Raw genomic sequence first — 21,985 nt, forward strand, 5'->3', positions numbered from 1 at the left:
ATGAATTGACCACTTCACTATTCCACTGAAATTCTGTAAGATGTTTCTTTTTAGCCACTCTTTCTGCAAAAGGAAATTCTAAATATACATACAAATGAAATTTTAATTTCTGAAAGGCATCTGTACATGAATTTATACAACTCGAGTCCTTAATATTTTAAAATAGGATATTTGCATCTCTGGTTCACAGTCTTCAATAAGTTAAAAAAGACCCTGATTATATACTGTGAATAGAGAAAAATTAGATAGCACAGTAACTTTTACAACTGGCAGATGAAATCCAGATACCTAAAGTAAGGAAAAGCAGAAATCTATAAGCCATGTGGCTTCAATTCATTTATCTATTTGAAAAGCTTATTGTTTAAATAAGTGTTTATTGATAACACAGACATAATATCAGCCTCACATTTGAGATATGAAAATAAAGACTTTAAAATGTGAGTCTCTCCCTTAAGAAGATAATCGGTTTTTAAAGGAGACACATACAGAAATAATTTGAACGTAAAAATGCTTTGTTTATTCAGGTGTTGTGGAGTATGTGTCTTTCACAGGATAAAAGAAGAGGCCAGAGAATACAGACAATTTATCTAGGAAACAAACAAGGGACCTATTTGCCAGCTAATCAGTTTAAGATAAAGGTCTCAAGCAACCCTTAACTATGCTCCATTCTTTATCATAAGGGATAGACTTCTACTGTTTAGTTTTTCTTCCACTTAATGTAAAGTGACAACTACTCCCTTGCTGTCAGAGATTTTCATTACAGAGCCTGCCTTTACCATCTAAATGGTAAACTTATGTGTATAAATGTCAAAGTAGATATTGCAGAACCTGAAGAGAACTACATTAGGGGAGAGTAATATCCGACAAAATGTACTTACTGTTAATCACTTTTGATGAAAGTAAACTGAAAATAATTTACTGAAGTTTTAAATATATATTTTTTTACCTATAGCAAAGCTCGTTGCTTCCCAAATACTGTGAAAAGTGCCGAAGTTCTATTATTTAAAATAGCAGCCGGGCACGTTGGCTCACGCCTGTAATCCCAGCACTTTGGAAGGCCGAGGTAGGTGGATCACTTTAGGTCAGGAGTTTGAGACCAGCCTGACCAACATGTGAAACTCTGTCTCTACTAAAAATACAAACATTCACCAGGTGTGGCGGTGGGCGCCTGTAATCCCAGCCACTTGGGAGGCTAACGTAGGAGAATCACTTAAACCCAGGAAGCGGAGGTTGCAGTGAGCCGAGACTGTGCCACTGTACTCCAGCCTGGGCAACAAGAGTGAAACTCTGTCTCAATAAATAAACAAACAAACAAACAAACATCATTTCCACTGTCCCATCTCTGTGGTCTTTCAATTTAGCCATTTCTTCATCTACAACATCCAATTACTAAATAAGGATGTCTATAATTTACAAGTGTCTTTGCTGCTTTATTTCATACCTAGAAATAAGCTCACATATACCTTCACAAATCTACAACTCTTTCCAAGATTTTAAATAATATGTCCACTGTGAGATGTATATACAAACATTAATTGGCTAATTTGTCTTCTGTTTATTTTCCTCAGTAATAAAATTTTACATCAGAAGTTGTCAGTGTTCTCTCAGTCAAAAAGTTTCAATCAGAAAAAAGTCTTCAAATGAAATAAAATTTCAAATATATAAAAGCATAAGTTAAAATATAAGATAATATGAAATTGTTCTTTCAGTGCATTTTCCCCTGAAAATGACTTCAGTATTTCAATGATATTCTGGTTTGAAATATATTGAACTTTATTTTTTAAAAGAAATGATAAAATTGCTTTCTAATGATTTCTCAGTTTTCATTTCTCTGAAGGGCTAACATTAGCAGACAGCTGGAAGCACTCATAATTCACATTTTTAACCATACTTATTTCCTGAAGGAAATTCCTATTCATTCATTTAGTAATAGCTTCCCCATTTCATCTTTCCCTCCTTGGCAGGATTCAGTACAGTTAGGCACAGTTTTCATCATACAGCCCTAGCCACACTAGTTTTAACTAGTAATACTATCTTCTAGGTTTCTCTCTCTGTGTCTGACAGCTACATCTCTGTATTCATTCATTAACTCAAGAAATATTTGTGGAAAACCTACCATGAGACAGTCATATTTTATTTATTTATTTATTTACTTATTTATTTATTTATTTATTTTTGAGAGAGAGTCTCACTCTGTCGCCCAGGCTGGAGTGCAGTGGCACAATCTCTGTTCACTGCAACCTCCGCCTCCCAGGTTCGAGCAATTCTCATGCCTCAGCCTCCCAAGTAGCCGGGATTACAGGCACCCGCCACCATGCCTGGCTAACTTTTTGTATTTTTAGTAGAGGTAGGATTTCACTACGTTGGCCAGGCTGGTATTGAACTCCTGTCCCTGTGGTCACCCGCCTTGCCCTCCCAGACTGCTGGGATTACAGGCGTGAGCCACCGTGCCCAGCCTGAGACAGTCATATTTTATATCTTGGGGATATAGTAGTGATCCAGAAAGCAAAAGTCCCGCTCTCTGGAATCTCACCTTCTACAGGAGAATAAAGTAAACAAATAGAGAGATGGCTAAACTATATACTCAGTTAGATAGTGGTTAAGTGCTGAGGAGCAAAACTAAAGCAGGGAAGAAAGAAGTGAAGGATAAAGTGTGGGTCAGAATTTTAGGTAGGAGGGGTCAGGGAAGACCTTACCAAGAAGGCAGTTTTTAAGTCAAGATCTGAAGGAAATGCAGAACTCAACCATTTAAAGAAAAATCACGAGAATAATATTCCAGACAGGTAAAGCAAGTATAAGGGCCCTGACACTGGAATGTGCCTGGAGGAGTGGCCAAGGAACGTGGAGGAAGTGATTATGGCTGGAGTGTATGAGCTAGCGACTACCAGAGAAGTATCAGAGAGAATGGGGTGGGTAACCCATGAAGGTACTTATGAACATAAGGACTTCCCTGTTTACTTTGAGGGGGATGGGGAGCATTGGGGGTTTTGAACAGAAGAGGAGGGGATATAATCTGACTTTTCATTTAAATAGGTATCTCTGGCTAGTATGTTGAGAGTAGAGTCTACATGGGAGAAGGGCAGGAGGGGGAAACTTGTTAAGAGACAATTGCAATCATCCGTGCTGGAAATGATGGTGGTTTGGATCACAGTGGAGGCAGGGTTGAATTCCGGATACACTGTAAAGGCAGAATCCTTAGGATTTGGTAGCCAATTACATGTGTGTTGGTAGAGAAAGGATTTAAGGATAACATGAAGAATTTTGGCAAAGACAAGTGGAATAATGGAGTTGCCATTAACTATAATGTGGAAAATTGCAGGAGGATAAGGTTAGGGTGTAAGATTTTGACATGCTAAATTTAAGATGTTTATTATACTTCTAAGTGAATATATAAAATGCATATATATGTCATGATTCAGGAGAGAAATCTTGACTAGAGATAAAAATTTGAGAGTCACTAGGCGTTATTTTTAATCTCTTCCAAACTCGCTCAGAAAATACTGGTATTTTGCTGTATTCCCTTTCCAGACCTCTTTTCTTCGAAACCCAACCCTGTAGACAATCTTAGCCATTTCTATCACTTAAATAAAACTTTGACACAAAGGAATTTTATTTAGGGGAGGTGGGAAAGGGGTAAGAAAAATGTCAAGATGGGAGCATAGATTCACTGCTGCTGGGGCCCAACAGAGAAGGCACCCAGCAGGAGGAGGGAGTTAACCCTTTGATGGTTGATTCTGCTTAAGGCTACATCAAGGTGTTTTGGGGATAACAGAAATAGAAGGAGCTAGAAGAAAGTACAGGGAAATAATTTAAGTCTACAGGTTGGTAGACAGTCAGAGACTCTTGGTTCTGTTGCCATGATGGGATTATATACACCTTCCCGAAAAGCTTTCCTCAACCAATCAGGGTATTCATTTAACCAGATAGAAATATGTATCTGGAAATCCAGTCCACATTTTGCACTAACACAGGAAAATGGGTGATCTAGGATGTTGGGCATCTCCTGAGTGAACTTTAATAATGAGAGTCCTGGTACAGCTGCTGATTCAAGGGTATGGTTTCTAAATTGGTCCAGCTATGCTGAACACAAATATCTCCTTACTTATTTTTATCTCTTTATTTTTTCTTGTATCCAATTTATCCTGCCATTTTAAGGATTATCCCTGACCAAAATCCATCCACGATGACATATAGATTTTTGGACACTTTCAAGCCCATCTTTTAGCCCATCTTTTTTTCCAGGGAAAAAAAAAGAAAAAGCAGGATTCACAGTTTTTACCCAACTTGATTTCCTAGTGCTTTGCCAGCAGAGACACTTGAAAGGATAATCAAAGTGAATAACAAAGTGAAGGATAATCTCTTTGTTATTCTTCAGACACATCCTTCTGATACAATTTTTTTTTTTACCCTTGCTGACTTTGTATCTTTAACTTTGAAAACATTTTCTGCATCAAGAAACTGTATGGTGTAATGCTTAAGAGCAGAAACTCTGGAGCTTGAACATCCAGAGTGGGACTTCAACTATGATATTTAAAAATGATCTCACCTGAGCAAGTCACTTAACTGCTCAGGACCTCCGTTTCTCTAGCTGAGTATGGGTATAATAATACAACCTTCCCCGTAGGGCTGTTATGATGACCATACAAGCTACTCTAAGTGTTTACAATGTGTCCTGGCACAAAAATAATAACTGTCAGCTATTAGATTCAAGATTAGTCCAGATTCCAATTATATTCACATCTCAAGCTAAGGATTCCTCCTCTATAAAATAATTCCTAGTTTCTGCTTTTTGTGCTGCTTTCTTCTTTTCATGATTTCAGTTACACTCATGTCTTCTATATTTTGGCTTGGATTATGTCCTTAATGTCTTTATTACTTTCTAAGTTGTTTGTATAACTATATTATGTATATTCAATAATGTTATAAACTACCAGAGTACAAGGATTATACCTTAATATTTCTTTCTTATCTTTTAGAATATTAAGCATAGCACTTGTGGCATTAATAAATATCTGTTGACTTCAAGTAAAAAGTTGAGTTGAACTTGCTTATGAAAATCCAGTTTGAATTGAATCATTGAACCTCTAAGATTTGTTACTCTGTTCAACCATTGTAGATAGGTATTCAGGTATGGTCAGACGTGAGCTATTCAGGTAATTCCTTGTTTATTCTACTTTACTTTTACTGGTCATTAGCTGTTAAAACAGTGGAATAGAACTCCATATGCATTTCCTAGCTGAGTTTCCTTATGGTTTCCTCACAGCACGTTAGACATCTAACAAAAAAGTCCTTTATTCAGAATTATGTCGGCCCATTTCTCCAGATGCCACAGAGCATCAACAAGAACAAAAAGAACAACAAAAAAAACCCACACTTTACTGATCCAAGTGTTTCTCAGATAAAATGATTCTAGTCCATCAGCACTAAGTAAATTGAAAACAATTTTACCAGTCCTTTTATGATACGTACATTTTGTGTTAAGTTGTACACATCGCCTAAATCATTTTACAGAAAATCCAAATAGAAAAACTGACTCACACGCATGGCAAAGGGGGTTGTATAGAAGTAAGTAATTTTCTCTTAGTTCAAAATGTATGGCATTCTATGATCCCAAATTTCTTAGAGTCAGGATGCGCTTTTAGTGTTGTGTGATTCAGCAGAGGAGAAGCAGGTAGGTTTTATGGAGGAAAAATTCCAAAGCAATACAACAATCCAAGAAAACCTCAAAAATTGATTATCACCGATGAATGGAATATGCTTTTTTAAAACTCATGTTATACTTTTTAATTCTATTTAAATATGCAATCATGAGCATCTTATTATTTTGATAAATGAAAATTTAGTATAAATGATTAAGCAACTTCATAGGTAGCTACCATACATTATAAAATATAATCAAACCTGCAAAAATTAATATTGATGACAGTAAACTATTTTGGTAAAACAGAAAACATATTTGGTAATATTATGCCCGTTTTATATATAACTAATACTACTGATGTTGGGGAAATGTGCTTTCCATCATACTGTTTTACACGGGAGACAGAAAAGCAAAATCGCGCTTCATACAATTGTTCTGTACCCAAATGCATACGTCTAAAAAAAAAAAAAGAAAAGAAATAAACAAAAAACATGATATGGGAGCAGGAAGCTAACATTCTACTCAATTTTTTTACCTTTTTGGAAGCTCCAAAGTTTTCCTTATTGATAACACTCTTTAATCTTTTGCCTGTGATTTGGCAAATTAAATTTGGGAATTGGTGTCTGTTAATCATATGTGATTTACAACAAAAAGTTCTTGATTTTTTTCCCTCAGGATGTTTAATGATATGTATTAATATTCAGAAATAAACAGACTTGGGTAGAAGTCATTGTATTAAACTATAAGATATTGCCAATATTTGAACATTTTGAAAGACTTGATGACAATTCATAAGGTTCAATGGAATAGTATAATTTTAATATGTTCATGGTTACAAATTTAACCGGGAAAAAATAAATACAAACTAGCTTTTTTAAATGGCAAAGGAAAGACAACAAAAAATAAACAACAAAAGCAAATTTCAAGACTCCAAAGAAAAAAAGAGAAAAAAAAACACTACTGATTAAATCATTCTTTGCTTAGAGTTTCAATATTTTTCAATAGTTTTTGTCATGGTTCTGAACTCACAATTAGAACAATGGGTTTTAAGTTACTGAAATAGAAATGGAAAAAATAAATCAACACATTTCATACAAAAACTAAAGCCCAAAATAAAACAATAATTAAAAACAAGCTAGAAAACAGCATCCTCTTCTTGGTAAAAGTTATGGTACACAGAATCTTGGAATAATTTAGAGTTCCATTTCTGTACCTCAAGATAAACTTACAATAAAGTGAGTTATTTGTTTTATACCTTAAATAAATAGAAGAACAAAAAAATTACTCCTGAATAAGTAACAACTAGCCTTGGAAATACACATGGTCCCCGTCTTACAATGTTTCTACTTAATGATTTTTCAACTTTAGGGTGGTGCGAAAGTGATATACATTCATTCAAAACCATACTTCAGTATACTGTTCAATAAACTGAATGAGATATTCAACACCTTACTATAAAATAGGTCTTGTGTTCCATGACTTTGCGCAACTGTAGGTTAACTTAGGTGTTCAGAGCATGTTTGAGGTAAGCTAGGCTAAACCATGATCTTTGGTGGGTTAAGTGTATTGAATGCATTTCCGCATACAAAATTCTCAACTTATTATGGGTTTATCTGGATATAACCCCATCATAAGTCAAGGAATATCTGTACAATAAAAGAATATGATCAATGACAATCATTAAAAAGTCAGGAAACAACAGGTGCTGGAGAGGATGTGGAGAAATAAGAACACTTTTACACTGTTGGTGGGACTGTAAACTAGTTCAACCCTTGTGGAAGTCAGTGTGGCGATTCCTCAGGGATCTAGAACTAGAAATACCATTTGACCCAGCCATCCCGTTACTGGGTATATACCCAAAGGGTTATAAATCATGCTGCTATAAAGACACATGCACACGTATGTTTATTATGGCACTATTCTCAATAGCAAAGACTTGGAACCAAACCAGATGACCAACAATGATAGACTGGATTAAGAAAATGTGGCACATATACACCATGGAATACTATGCAGCCAGAAAAAAAGATAAGTTCATGTCCTTTGTAGGGACATGGATGAAATTGGAAATCATCATTCTCAGTAAACTATCGCAAGAACAAAAAACCAAACACCGCATTTTCTCACTCATAGGCGGGAATTGAACAATGAGAACACATGGACACAGGAAGGGGAACATCACACTCTGGGGACTGTTGTGGGGTGGGGGGAGGGGGGAGGGATAGCTTTAGGAGATATACCTAATGCTAAATGACGAGTTAATGGGTGCAGCACACCAGCATGACACATGTATACATATGTAACTAACCTGCACATTGTGCACACATACCCTAGAACTTAAAGTATAATAATAAAAAAAAAAAGTTTGTAAGATCCTCTAAGGAAGATTTTGTCAAAAGCAAACATGTTTTAACTTGTACGTATTCTCTGAAAGTTTTTTTAGCTTTAGAATATTTGCCAAATCTGGAAATAACTTTATGTATATTTTATGTGGTTAACATTTTATTTACAGTTTTTTAATACATAAATATGCAATTGTATAATGTTTAACACATTCTTAAAGGTAATTTGTTTTTAGGATACCTTACATGGAAATTTATAACTTTCTTAGAATTTGGGATGTTTGATGAAGCAATATGCATTTTACAAATCTTGAAATTTATATAATTATACATTTTAACAGAAATTTTCCTACATAGTCGTACAAGATTTCACTGTATCTTCACAATAGTACAGTTGAGTAGGCAGGGGCAGTTATTATCACTGATTTAATTTCAACGTTAAAAAACAGGGCTAAATATTTTATGTTACTTGCCCAAGGGCACAACTATCAACAATCAGGTTAAATCTTTCTAAGCTTTTTAGGTTCCAATATAGTACTTTGCTAAACTCTCTACTCTACTGCTTATCATAACCACATAATGAATGCTCAATGATGTGGAAAAATGTTAGTCATGTTTTAATTATATGTGGGTTCCCTGTCACACATTTTCATAAATGATTGTTTTAGATTCAGTATATACAAACCTAGAACAATTTCTTCATGCTTATATGTGTATAGATTTGTAGAATTCACATGTCTAGATGATTGAACTCAGTGAGTTAGGATACAATAGAAAAAGAAGTAAATTTGGTTTTCTCTTTTAGTACCGGCACTGATTAACATTGCCCTGTCTTCTTCTATCTCAGAGTCCACATCTACATGTATCAGACCATCACTCACTAATTCAACAGATGTACATTCAGTACCTATTAAGTGCTAGGTGCTGTTCTAGGAGTTCTAGATACAGTGGTGGAGAAAAAAAACAACAAACAAGATACTATTTTGTCTTCTTGAAAAATGTAGCACTGCAGTTAAATAGGTTACACATACACTTAAATGCATGCATAGTGTTTATAGACTTATAAAACCCTAGGCGCTACTGTCGTCATATTTTGGGAAGGTGAAAATAATAGCTGTAAGCAGTTTTAGGTATCAGAAATGCCTTGAGACACTTTGTAACTTGGTTAACAGAGGAGCACATAACTTTCATTTCTAAGAAAAAAGGACAGCAGCCGTTGGGGAGTAGATCTATCTTAAAATTGAAAAAGAGAAATAAGAGAACCAAAGACTCAAAGACTCAAACTCCAGTTCATTTTCACTCTCTGGAATTTGTTTTTATCTGACAGATAAAGGCAACACCCTATATAAATCTAATTCTTACACTCTTTACATCCCATCCAGCTACCAGGCACTACATTAATGACATATCGAATTGGGAACTGTGTTCAATCAAAAGGCATTAAAGTACTTATTAACTAGGTTTTACGGAGCTTCCAAAAAGAGTTAAAAAGTTATTTTTGGTGGCTCTATGGTAAGTTGACCTTTTAATTTTTTCTTCATGGTTTATTGTCCCCATGTGAGAAAACACTTTCTAAACACAGCTATGTATTTGGACCAAAATATTCTTCATAGGATGATGCATTGTCTTTGCATAAATAACAAATCAGTAATTATATATCACACATAAAAAATGACATTATAATTGGTTGAAGCACAGCTTCAATCGTTTGTGAATAAAAGGAAAACCTCCCCACAACTTAATTGCAACTTCAAAATTTCTACCAGCTTCATGATTTGTAAGTTTTAATATGGAGGTTTCTGCTTTCTACACTTTACACGATGGGGATTATGAAAATAGTGTTGCTGGGAGAATGGAAGGAGTAGGAGTGCGTTCTTGAAGTACATTTTAGCAGAGTTGGGAGTAAATTGCAGCATAATAGTCAAGGTAGGACAACTGCTAGGCTTGATAAAATAATGGCTGGGGATAAAGAATGGATAATTTCCTACAAAAGAGAGATTTGTATAAAATACAAAAGAAAACTGTACCAAAGCACATATAAATATGAGCTGGGCATGACTGAAATGCAGTAAATATCTATAATCTCTTCTCTATAATAAAAATCTTTTCATATAATACAAATGAAAAATAATGTACTATAGAAATAATTTAAGCATGATTTAAACTACAGTTACTGATTAATATTTGAGAATACACACATTTATATATAGCAAATCAATCAAATAAATCCCAAGTCATATAAGCTGTTGAAGAAACAAATTATATTTATAACCGAATAAATGTGCTGAAAAACTCAATTTTTCTAAGAGAAACCACTGATCACATTATTGCAAACGTTTATGTATAGTCCAAAAGATCAGTTTCTACAAAGCCACAATATATTAATAAAAATCATCTTTTTCATGCATTAAACTGTTAGAACTATTAAACTATTAGAAAATTCAAGTAGAATTCAAAAAGCATTTGCAAACAAATTTTGCTTTGAAATTTTATATGATCCATGATTATTTAGAGTAATTGCAATATTCTTTTATTCCAATATTATTAAATGTCCCTGTATTACAATATGCATATAAACAATCTAATATGCCCCTGTATTACAATATGCATATAAACAATCATTCTTTTATTTTCCTTCAGATATTTTGTTTGGATTTGTACATATTGTGCCTCTTGCTATTATCTAATTCTCCTAACACCAGAATAGAAAAGCAGTCACTTTGCTCATGGCATAATTTTGCCTTCATTTAACTAATTGGGATTATTAAATTTGTGCTTAAGTGCTATGAAACAGATTCCAGAGGAGAAAGATCTTAACCAGTGTATTAAAAATCTCTGTTGCCAGTACTTTTGTCCCCACTTCAAGGCAAGACTGAAGTATTGAAGACTAAAATATGAGAAGAAATCGTACATCTCTCAAGGGATCTTCTGCTAAGTTTTACGACACCAAAATTCTAACTCAGCCCCAAGTCTGCTGAGAATGGGTTTTCATAGATGCATGCTTAAGCTTCTGTGTGACCACAGAAATAAATCTGCTATCTCTAATTTCAAAATATTTCCAGAATCTGACATTCTCTCACTACCGACCGAGTCCAAGCCACCAGCATCTCTTTTCCAACTCTTGTTGCTTCTATTATGGGACCCCTACAGTTCTACCCTCAACCCAGAAGTCAGTGTGATCCTTTTAAAACATGATTGAGATCATGCCACTCAACTACTCAAAAACTTAACAATTGCTCTCATCTCATTTAGAATCTTCTTTACAATGGCCCCAAAGGCCCTCCACAATCTGGACACTCACAACTCCCATAACGTCATCTCTTTCTACCCTTCCGCTGGCTTGTTTTGCTTCAGCCACTTTGGCGTTCTTGTTGGTGTTTGATTAAGATAAGCTCAGTCCCACGTTTGGGCCTTTACTCTATTTCCTCTACTCAGACTCCATGGCTGACTCCCTTACCTTCTTCCAATCTTTGCTCAAAGGTCATTTCTACCCTATTTGAAATTGCAATCCCACCACTTTCAATTATACCTACATCTACCCCTGTAGTGGTCCTATATCCCCTTAACAGATTCTTTTTTTTTTCCCCAAAATACGTTATCACCCAGCAATACACAATATTTGCTTATCATTTTTCTTTGTTTGCTTGCTTCTATTCTGTCTCCCAATGTTATAATAAAAGCTGTATGAGGGCAAAGATTCATTAGTCTTTTTCACTGTTTTATAAGCACTTAGAATAGTGTGTGGTACACACTAGGAGCTTAATAAATATTTTTGGAATATATGAATCCACATTCCTTAGGTTTACTTGTCCTAACAGTTTTTTATTTCTCAAGAGCAATGCAAAAAACCTGAACTCAAGAGGACTTGAACAACTTTGCTTCACACTATCTTTGGCTTATAAGCTCCCTACCAGCTTTCCCTTGTGATCTCGAAGTGGAACAAGAGTTGTCTCTGTTTCTTGATCCTATTTAAAATCTACATTAGGGCCACCATGTCTGCTACCTGTGAGCTTTCTTCATATGGCCACATTTTTCATCATCCTCTTGGTTACCCAAAGTATAGCACATTTTATTCACTCCAAACAAGGCATCTGTACTATAATTGGTTTTGATGAGACAATTGAAATGATGTGTGCCTGATATTTTTTCATTCCTTCCATTTATTTCCTCCTTCTTTTTCTCCTTATTTTATTTCTTTTCTTCAATTCTCCCTCCCTCCTTTCCTCACTCTCTTTCTTCCTTACTTCCTCCCTCCCTTCCTCCTCCTTTCAGTGATTTGAAACTCCAGTGCAATGTTGAACATTGAAGGGATGTGGGCAGATATCCTTGTCTTGTTCATGATCTTCGGGTGAAAACTTTCTGCTCTACCATAAAGAATAATATTAGCTGTAAATTGATTCTCATTATTGCAAAAGGTAAAGCATAGTTGTCATTCTTATTATAAGCTATGTTCTTATTTTTGTCCTAAAAATTCACATTTATTGATACCAAGCCTAAATGAACAGCTAAGGATTCCCTGAATGAGGGAGCAGCAGAATCACTTGAAGAATTCCACTCCAAAGGCATGAACTATTTCTAAGAATGTCTCTACGTAAATGCTAACTACACAGTAAATATGTCATTATTTATTTCAAAAATGGCCTAGATAGAGTTCCCCTATAAGCAGATTCGAAGACAAGGGATGTATTTGGGAATGATCCAAGGAGGTGTTAGTAATGTGTGTGTAAGGTAGGACAGGGAGCAAGTAAAAAGTATCCTATGAGGCAGGTTTTTACTGTGTGCGATGGGGTCTTAATCTTGGAACAGAATTTTGGGTCAGAGCATAAATCATACTTCAGAGTTACCCTAACTGAAGAAAGAGTGAGTAGTGGTATTTATCCACCAAAAGTTATTTGTTATTGGTTGAGGTTTGCTGGGGAACATGGGGGATGCAGAGCTTTAACTACCTGACACTCATGAGCTTTGATTACTAGAGAGAGCCCTAAGGCAAGCAGTCAGAGACACTTGGATCTGGCAGCTGCCAATCAGAGTACAAGGCATGCTGAGTCAGGAAATAATAAGGGTGACATCCCAAGGGTGTTTCATCCTCCAATAAAAGTGATGCTTTCAGTAAAATTAGGCATATGGACACGTGATGATAAATCCTTTCAGTTAAGTCTTTTAAGTGGATCATTTCTGCTTTTAGGATAAGCTTTCAAATATTTAACTCTCTCAAGAAAAAACCTTTTGGTAACTTAAAACTTATGATGCTAAGAAATTCAATGTTCATGCTTTCATATGAGATACTTTAAAGCAGGATTTGACGGTTTAACACAGTAATTATATTATGGAAAACTTTATCATGAAAATGATTTTTTCTTAAAAATAAAATGCAAGTTAATATTGTTCTAAACTTCCAAAAATTGCAATTCTTCTAAAATTATGTACTCTTGTCTGTTATGAGCATTATTAACTTTGTACATATAAGCAATCACAATCAATTAACTGCTAATATTGGCTCTGAAATAAGAAAGAAAATATTACTTATGTGTATGTTTCTCATTCTTCTCTAGCTCTGCCTTAGCTAGTGTTTTTGCTATTAAATGCAGATTTCCATATATATGTATATATGTGTATATATATGTGAATATATACATATTTATATATATGTATATATACATATTTATATATGTATATGTATATATGTATACATACACATATACATGTATACGTATACGTATACATATTTGTATACGTATACGTATACATATTTGTATACGTATACGTATACATATTTGTATACGTATACGTATACATATTTGTATACGTATACGTATACATATTTGTATACGTATACGTATACATATTTGTATACGTATACGTATACATATTTGTATACGTATACGTATACATATATGTATACGTATACGTATACATATTTGTATATGTATATGTATACATACATATTTGTATATGTATATGTATACATACATATTTGTATATGTATATGTATACATACATATTTGTATATGTATATGTATATATACATATTTGTATATGTATGTGTATATATACATATTTATATATGTATGTGTATATATACATATTTATATATATGTTTGTGTTTATCTGCATAGTCTCTGTCAACAAGATTAGGTAGCTTTCCAATTCAATACATCTATTGAAACCATAGGTGCTATTTTAGTTGTATTATGTTTAGAAAGTAATTCTTTTAACATATTACATATTATTTCTGTTATACTGCACTTTCAAAAAAATATGTATGCTAAAGCACAGCAATACCTACTATAGTTCTATAATTTGATTCATGCATATCTGTCAGGAATAAAATCAACCACAATTTCAAACCTTCCCAACCAGCAGCTGTACAATTTATGCACTGCTTTTCTATTTTTACTACTGGATAATGACAATGATGAATGCCTTTAACAGGAAATACATATTCATTGAAAACACTGAGCTCAAAACTATCCCCCTTCAAAAAGTCAACGAAGGTAGGGAGCCCATTCACCTGCTGGAGATTTGTTGGGAGAGAGAAGGAATCAGGCCCACAACTGCATCTTATGGGGACTCAACCATTTAGCTAAATTAAACCTACAATAATACCATATTATAAACCACAGTAATCAATACTATTATGATTGATGTCAGCTATAATAATATTAAATAGATCAGGATGAACAAATGATTCACTATGAGTGTAGCCAACAGTCTAACATTCTGAGTATGCCAGGCTAAGAGGTACGGAGACAGAGTTATTCAATGGGCAACTTAATAAGATCAGGGTCACTACTCTCCTGAACCAAATGTCCATGAACCTGGGAAGGAATGAATGTTAGCTCATTAGCAATAATTTACATGTTGAATCACAATGATGAACTTATAAACTATGCTGCCATGAGAACTTAGTTAATAGAAATAATGACAGGAATTCTGGCATGTCAGCTTTATTTTATTAACTGATTAGGTTTTTTTCTTCATTGTACCAACAAGTGATTTGACTTTTACTTCAAACAGAATAAGAAACAGTGCCCATACTGACATGGATGGAATAGTTCCAGAGATCTGTGAAGCTCTTATTTTACTGTGTAATTTTATAGCTTATTTGATATAATGTAAGATATTAAAGTCAAGTCACTGAAGATACTGCAACACCGATTTCCAAAACAAACAATTGCTTTATCTATTTGTATATTCATACAGGCAAATGTGTGATATAGAATGAGCTTCCAGGAAACCATTTGAGTATAAAATACTTTAGCTAATATGTGCTGCTGACAGCAAACCCATCTTTTGCCTGTAATGGCATGCTGTTTGCATTGGAAAATACCAAGCTCTGGGTATACTATAATATTTCATTTTGAGTGTAAAATGTACGACCATGAAAATTATCTGGAGACACATTATTATGTACATTTTCTTGATCCTACATTCATTTATCTTCAGACACTGCCTTCTAAAATTCATAGCCTATTTCCTTATCATGATTTGTCTTACTTCAGAATTCAGTAACTTGCTGTTGGTGGTTTGAAAACAGCTGGATTTTGTTGGTAGCCTTTAACTGGCAGTTATAAAGAAAATATTTCATTGATTTCTATTCAATTTTATTCCACATGTTATAGCATAGGTATTGACATTAATTTGAAATTGACTAGGTATACATAAAAAATATAAAACAAAAACAATGTACATTAGATATAAATGAAAAATCTAATTTCCCTTTTTGGAAAATGAAACGAAAGTCATCCATTAGCTAGGAATAAACTGTTCTTCCATCAAAGTTTATTTTCTGGTGGTTCCTTTCTGTCCCTACTGCATGTAAAAATGATCATTTTTCTGCATTTCTTCATTTTAGGATGTCTCTCAACGCTACATATTGTAAAATACATCTTCTAACTTATGTCTTTCTACCCTAGATTTCTGAAGCTAACCACACTATCAAGTAGTTTTAAGGATTCCATGTGTAAGTCAAAATGCCATCATGATGCATACAATTTAAGTCAATTGTTCTGGCACTATGAATGATCAGTATGATCACCTTGTAAAATATGAATGAAAGTGCTTTCCTTTTACCTTCAGAGACTCCTCTTGCTTAAAGAGATCTTCAAAGTCCTTAGCACAGAGGTCAGGAGCATTGAGAAGTTGTTCCACTTCTGATAGGGCTTGTGAGACATGAGTGATTTCAGTCAAATAAGTAGAAGGCACATAAGAAATTTCCAAAGGCATGTCTTCAGTCATCACCATCATCGTTTCTTCACGGACAGTGTGCTGGTATAGATATACAAAAGAACAATTTTTTTTAGCTTCCTAACAGTGAAAACTCCTCCATTAAGTTTATATAGGTCTCATTCTACAGCTGACAAGTGAATCTACAAACTGGGCTGAATCTGGATTCAAAACCTCATGACGGTAAGTCTAGTAAAAAGATTATTTATGAATTATATACCTACTTTATCCAAAAAGTGTTCAAAGCATTTCATAATAAGCGACACACACATATTAGCACCATAAATATACGATGAAAGACCATGAGGTCATAAGGAGAGTAATTTTATCCTAAGAAAAAGATGATTTTTGCAACCGGCATTTAAATTTCTAATTCTAATTTGCAACTGGCATTTAAAATTCTAATTTTCCTGGAAATCTAGATATGGGATTGGGTGAGGGGGGTTCATATCTGTTTTATTCCTAACACAGGCAACTTTTCTATATCTATAGGAAAGTTCATTGAGATACAACAGATACGAAGTAGTTAGGCTGGTATGTAACTTTGTATTAAGCCCTCTTCTCCTCCAAATTCTAGACTTTAGCTCCTGTTTTTGTTGCTAGTCTCTTGCTAAGTTAAGATGCTAATTAAGCTGCTATATGAGCAGAACTGACTGTGGAATTTATATTTTAAAAAGAACTCCACAATGTCCTGAGATATAAGGGAGCACTAGCCTCTTCTCTTGCACCTACACTTCTCTGACTGGGATCCAAGTGCTAGACATGATGAGAATTTCCAGCTCCAGAGTCCTTTTGGAGTTTCCCAGTAATACCTCTTTCCCTATTCTTTATAAGAGCAAAAAATAAATACTACTTGGCACGCAAATTCAGAAAGATGGATGACCTCTGCTCTCTTCTGTCTACACTATAGGCAGCAAAATTCTTGTAACTGAAATTATTCTCCCAGTAACTTTGTCTAGAATTGATCAACTGCCACCAGCCTGTTGATGAGGTCATCTGAGGGTTTCAGTGGTAGGGTCTCTGGGGAAGTTCAGACGATAAGCATGCTAACATAGCCATTTATTACTGCACAGCCTTTTATGACAACACCATACTTCTTTTTGCAGTAATGTAATAAATTGGACTTTGGGGATACTAGACTGAACCCCATACAAAGAGGAGTAAAATTTATAAGCTGGTCACTGTATGTTTTCTTTTTAATTTCTCTGACCTAGGATTTTCATACTCAATTCTTACATGATATAAAAAATGAAATAATTCTAATTTAGATATCTCATCTACTTCTGATATAGCAAATTCACAGAATTGCACAAATTAGCTTTTAAATAATTATACCTTTTACAACATTTGTTTTATTGTGTATATCTGGACCAAATCCATGGCACATGATCAATGGAATAATGTACATATATTTCTCATTTACATTTAAAAGGATATTAGAAACTTGAGCCAGAGTTTGATAAATAAAATTCAGAATTTAACAGATTTCTTAAGAAATTCTTAATTTCACTATTTCATCATAAGCATTTTACACATTTAAAAGAAAAATAACTCAGCAGGCTATTTGAATGTGAAATTTTCACGACTCATTAAACACTTAGTAGAATCAACAGCACAAGTAACACAAGCTTGTGTTTTGCACGCATTACATTGGTTGGTGACCATTATGTTGTTCTTAATGAAATTCACAAGTTAATAAGCTCGTCTTTCTTATTCGCATTAGTTGCTTTAACCCCTGCGGTAAAGATAGCTTCACATCACCTAAAGCAAGCATATTTCTTATAATACTTTCTAATGGTGCAATTATATCTGCCTTTAATGATACATTTTACACCTGTAAGTTTTTGGAAAACAAAGGTTTTTGTTATCAGGAACAGAGTAAGTAGAGGACAAGTTGTAGTTTTTCATTTATTTACTTATTTATTCTTTATTTTGTTGTTTAATCAAGGTAGTTGTTTCATAATTGGACATATCTTGAAAATATTTAGAAAAAAATCTGCGTGGCCTTAAACATAACAGTAGGAATTCAAAAAAGTTTTGATGCATGTCCTCATCACTTTTTCTTAAAAGAAAAATAATTCTAAGATCTATATATCTATTTTCTGATTATTCTTTGATATGTAGTTTCCTCAATCTTCATTACTTCCATTTGAGATGCTCTCAGCTATCTTAAATTCATATTGGTGCTTAATAAATATAGTAATTGTGGATTATAGCGAGCAAGAAACTTAGCTGTATGGTCAAATACAATGAAGAAAAAGACACTCAAAATACACTCACTTTTGTTTACTAACTTGTATTTAACTTCCTTAAACGAAATTTCAAACCCAAATTTTGACTTTTGGCATTTGCACAAAGGAACTTTAAATAAAAATGAGATTTGCCAGTGAATCCGGGAGCTGGTTTTTTGAAAAGATTAACAAAATAGATACACCACTAGCCAGACTAATAAAGAAGAAAAGAGAAAAGAATCAAAGAGACACAATAAAAAATGATAAAGGGGATATCACCACCGATCCCACAGAAATACAAACTACCATCAGAGAATACTATAAACACCTCTACGCAAATAAACTAGAAAATCTACAAGAAATGGATAAATTCCTGGACACATATACCCTCCCAAGACTAAACCAGGAAGAAGTTGAATCCCTGAATAGACCAATAACAAGTTCTGAAATTGAGGCAGTAATAGCCTAACAACCAAAAAAAAAAAAAACAAACAAACAAAAAAAGCCCAGGACCAGACGGATTCACAGCTGAATTCTACCAGAGATACAAAGAGGAGCTGGTACCATTCCTTCTAAAACTATTCCAAGCAATACAAAAGAAAAGAAATTCTTCCCTAACTCTTTTTATGAGGCCAGCTACATCCTGATACCAAAACCTGGCAAAGACACAGCAAAAAAGAAAATCCTCAATAAAACACTGGCAAACCAAATCCAATAGCACATTAAAAACCATACCCACCACGATCAAGTAGGCTTCATCCCTGGGATGCAAATCTGTTTCAACATACGCAAATTAATAAATGTAATCCATCACATAAACAGAACCAATGACCAAAAAAAACCACATGATTATCTCAACAGATGCAGAAAAGGTCTTCGATAAATTCAACACCCCTTCATGTTAAAAACACTCAATAAACTAGTTATTGATGGGACAAATCTCAAAATATTAAGAGCTATCTATGACAAACCCACAGCCAATATCATACTGAATGGGTAAAAGCTAGAAGCATTCCCTTTGAAAACTGGCACAAGACAAGGATGCCCTCTCTCACCACTCCTATTCAACATAGTATTGGAAGTTCTGGCCAGGGCAATCAGGCAAGAGAAAGAAAGAAAGATATTCAAATAGGAAGAGAGGAAGTCATATTATCTCTGTTTGCAGATGACATGATTGTATATTTAGAAAACCCCATCGTCTCAGCCCAAAAACTCTTTAAGCTGATAAGCAACTTCAGCAAAGTCTCAGGATACAAAATCAACGTGCAAAAATCACAACCATTCCTATAAACCAATGACAGACAGAGAGCCAAATAATGAGAGAACTACCATTAAAAATTGCTACAAAGAGAATAAAATACCTGGGAATACAACTTACAAGGGATGTGAAGGGCCTCTTCAAGGAGAACTACAAACCACTGCTCAAGGAAATAAGAGAGGACCCAAACAAATGGAAAAACATTCCATGCTTATGGAAAGGAAGACTCAATATCATGAAAATGGCCATAGTGCCCAAAGTAATTTAAAGATTCAATGCTACTCCCATCAAGCTACCACTGACTTTCTTCACAGAATTAGAACAAACTACTTTACATTTCATATGGAACCAAAAAAGGGCCCATACAGCCAAGACAATTCTAAGCAAGAATAACAAAGCTGGAGGCATCATGTTACCTGACTTCAAACTATACTATAACGCTACAGTAACCAAAACAGGTTGTACTGATAGCAAAACACATATCTATAGACCAACGGAACAGCACAGAGGCCTCAGAAATAACACCACACATCTACAACCATCTGATCTTTGACAAACCTGACAAAAACAAGCAATGTGGAAAAGATTCCCTATTTAATAAATGGTGTTCGGAAAACTAGCTAGCCACATGCAGAAAACGGAAACAGGACCCCTTTCTTACACCTTATACAAAAATTGACTCATGATGGATTAAAGACTTAAACCTAAGACCTAAAACCATAAAAACCCTAGAAGAAAACCTAGGCAATACCATTCAGGACACAGGCATGGGCAAAGACTTCATGACTAAAACACCAAAAGCAATGGCAACAAAAGCCAAAATTGACAAATGGGATCTAATTAAACTAAAGAGCACAGCAAAAGACACTATCATGAGAGTGAACAGGCAACCTACAGAATGGGATAGAACTTTTGCAATCTATCCATCTGACAAAGGGCTAATCTCCAGAATCTATAAGGAACTTAAACAAATTTACAAGAAAAAAAAGACCCCATCAGAAAGTGGGCAAAGAATATGAACAGACGCTTCGCAAAAGAAGACATTTATGCGGCCAACAAACGTATGGAAAAAACCTCATCATCACTGGTCAGTAGAGAAATGCAAGTCAAAACCACGATGAGATAGCATCTCACACCAGTTAGAATGGCGATCATTAAAAAGTCAGGAAACAACCGATGCTGGCGAGGATGTGGAGAAATAGGAACTCTTTTACACTGTTGGTGGGAGTGTAAATTAGTTCCACCACTGTGGAAGACAGTGTGCCGATTACTCAAGGATCTAGAACCAGAAATACCATTTGACCCAGCAATCCCATTACTGGATATATACCCAAAGGATTATAAATCATCCTACTATAAAGACACATGCACACGTAAGTTTATTGCAGCACTGTTCACAATGGCAAAGAATTGGAACCAACCCAAATGCCCATCAGTGATAGACTCGATAAAGAAAATTGACACATATACTCCATGGAACACTATGCAGCCATAAAAAAGAATGAGTTCGTGTCCTTTGCAGGAACAGGGATGAAACTAGAAACCATCATTCTCAGCAAACTAACACAGGAACAGAAAACCAAACACCGCATGTTCCCACTGATAATGGGAGTCGAACAATGAAAACATATGGGTGCAGGGAGGGCAACATCACACACCGGGGCCTGTTGGGGGGTGCGGGGCAAGGGGAGGGATAGCATTAGGAGAAATACCTAATGTAGATGACAGGTTGATGGGTGCAGCAAACCACGATGGAACATGCATACCTATGTAACAAACCTGCACATTCTGTACATGTATCCCAGGACTTAAGTATAATTTAAAAAAAAGAAAAAATCATTCAGTGACACTGGATAAAAATTAGAGTTACTTAAAAAATAATAATTCGTGCTCTCAGACCAGAATTCTGTGTCTCAGCAAATAAGATCCAGTATTAATCATAGTCCTTAACCAGGGCTTAAAGAATGTAGGCAGCACACCGTACCCTGGATTCTCATCTGTTAAGCTTCTCTCCACCTGACCCCATGTGTCTGCCATAGATTATTACATACCGATTTGACAAATATTTTTCAGAGCATTAAACTAAAAGCCATTTTCACCTATCTTTCAATGAAAATCTCTTTTAGAAGAATGTTATGTGGCATCTAATTAAATTGCCAATTTTTCTGGTAACCATCCTTTTACTCTGTGTACAAGAGTTCAATTTTTAAGAAAATTTTAGATCCCAAAATAAGTGACAAATAATTGTAATTCTATATCTGGTTCTAGAAATCATTTTTTACAAACT

The 21,985-nt window shown here is 34.7% G+C and overlaps 1 protein-coding gene across 4 annotated transcripts in view; it reads right to left on the reverse strand.

Annotated features, from left to right (window-relative positions):
- Positions 1-21,985, reverse strand: part of DMD (dystrophin) — a 2,105,574-nt gene that overhangs the window by 1,183,374 nt on the left and 900,215 nt on the right. For all 4 annotated transcript variants that reach the window (XM_054470954.2, XM_063660502.1, XM_054470953.2 and 1 more), the window contains exon 42: positions 16,057-16,251. In XM_054470954.2, the coding sequence (XP_054326929.1) occupies positions 16,057-16,251 (195 nt within the window). The remainder of the gene's footprint in view (positions 1-16,056; positions 16,252-21,985) is intronic.

Source organism: Pongo pygmaeus, chromosome X (genome assembly GCF_028885625.2).
Source record: "Pongo pygmaeus isolate AG05252 chromosome X, NHGRI_mPonPyg2-v2.0_pri, whole genome shotgun sequence".
Taxonomy (NCBI): Eukaryota; Metazoa; Chordata; class Mammalia; order Primates; family Hominidae; genus Pongo; species Pongo pygmaeus.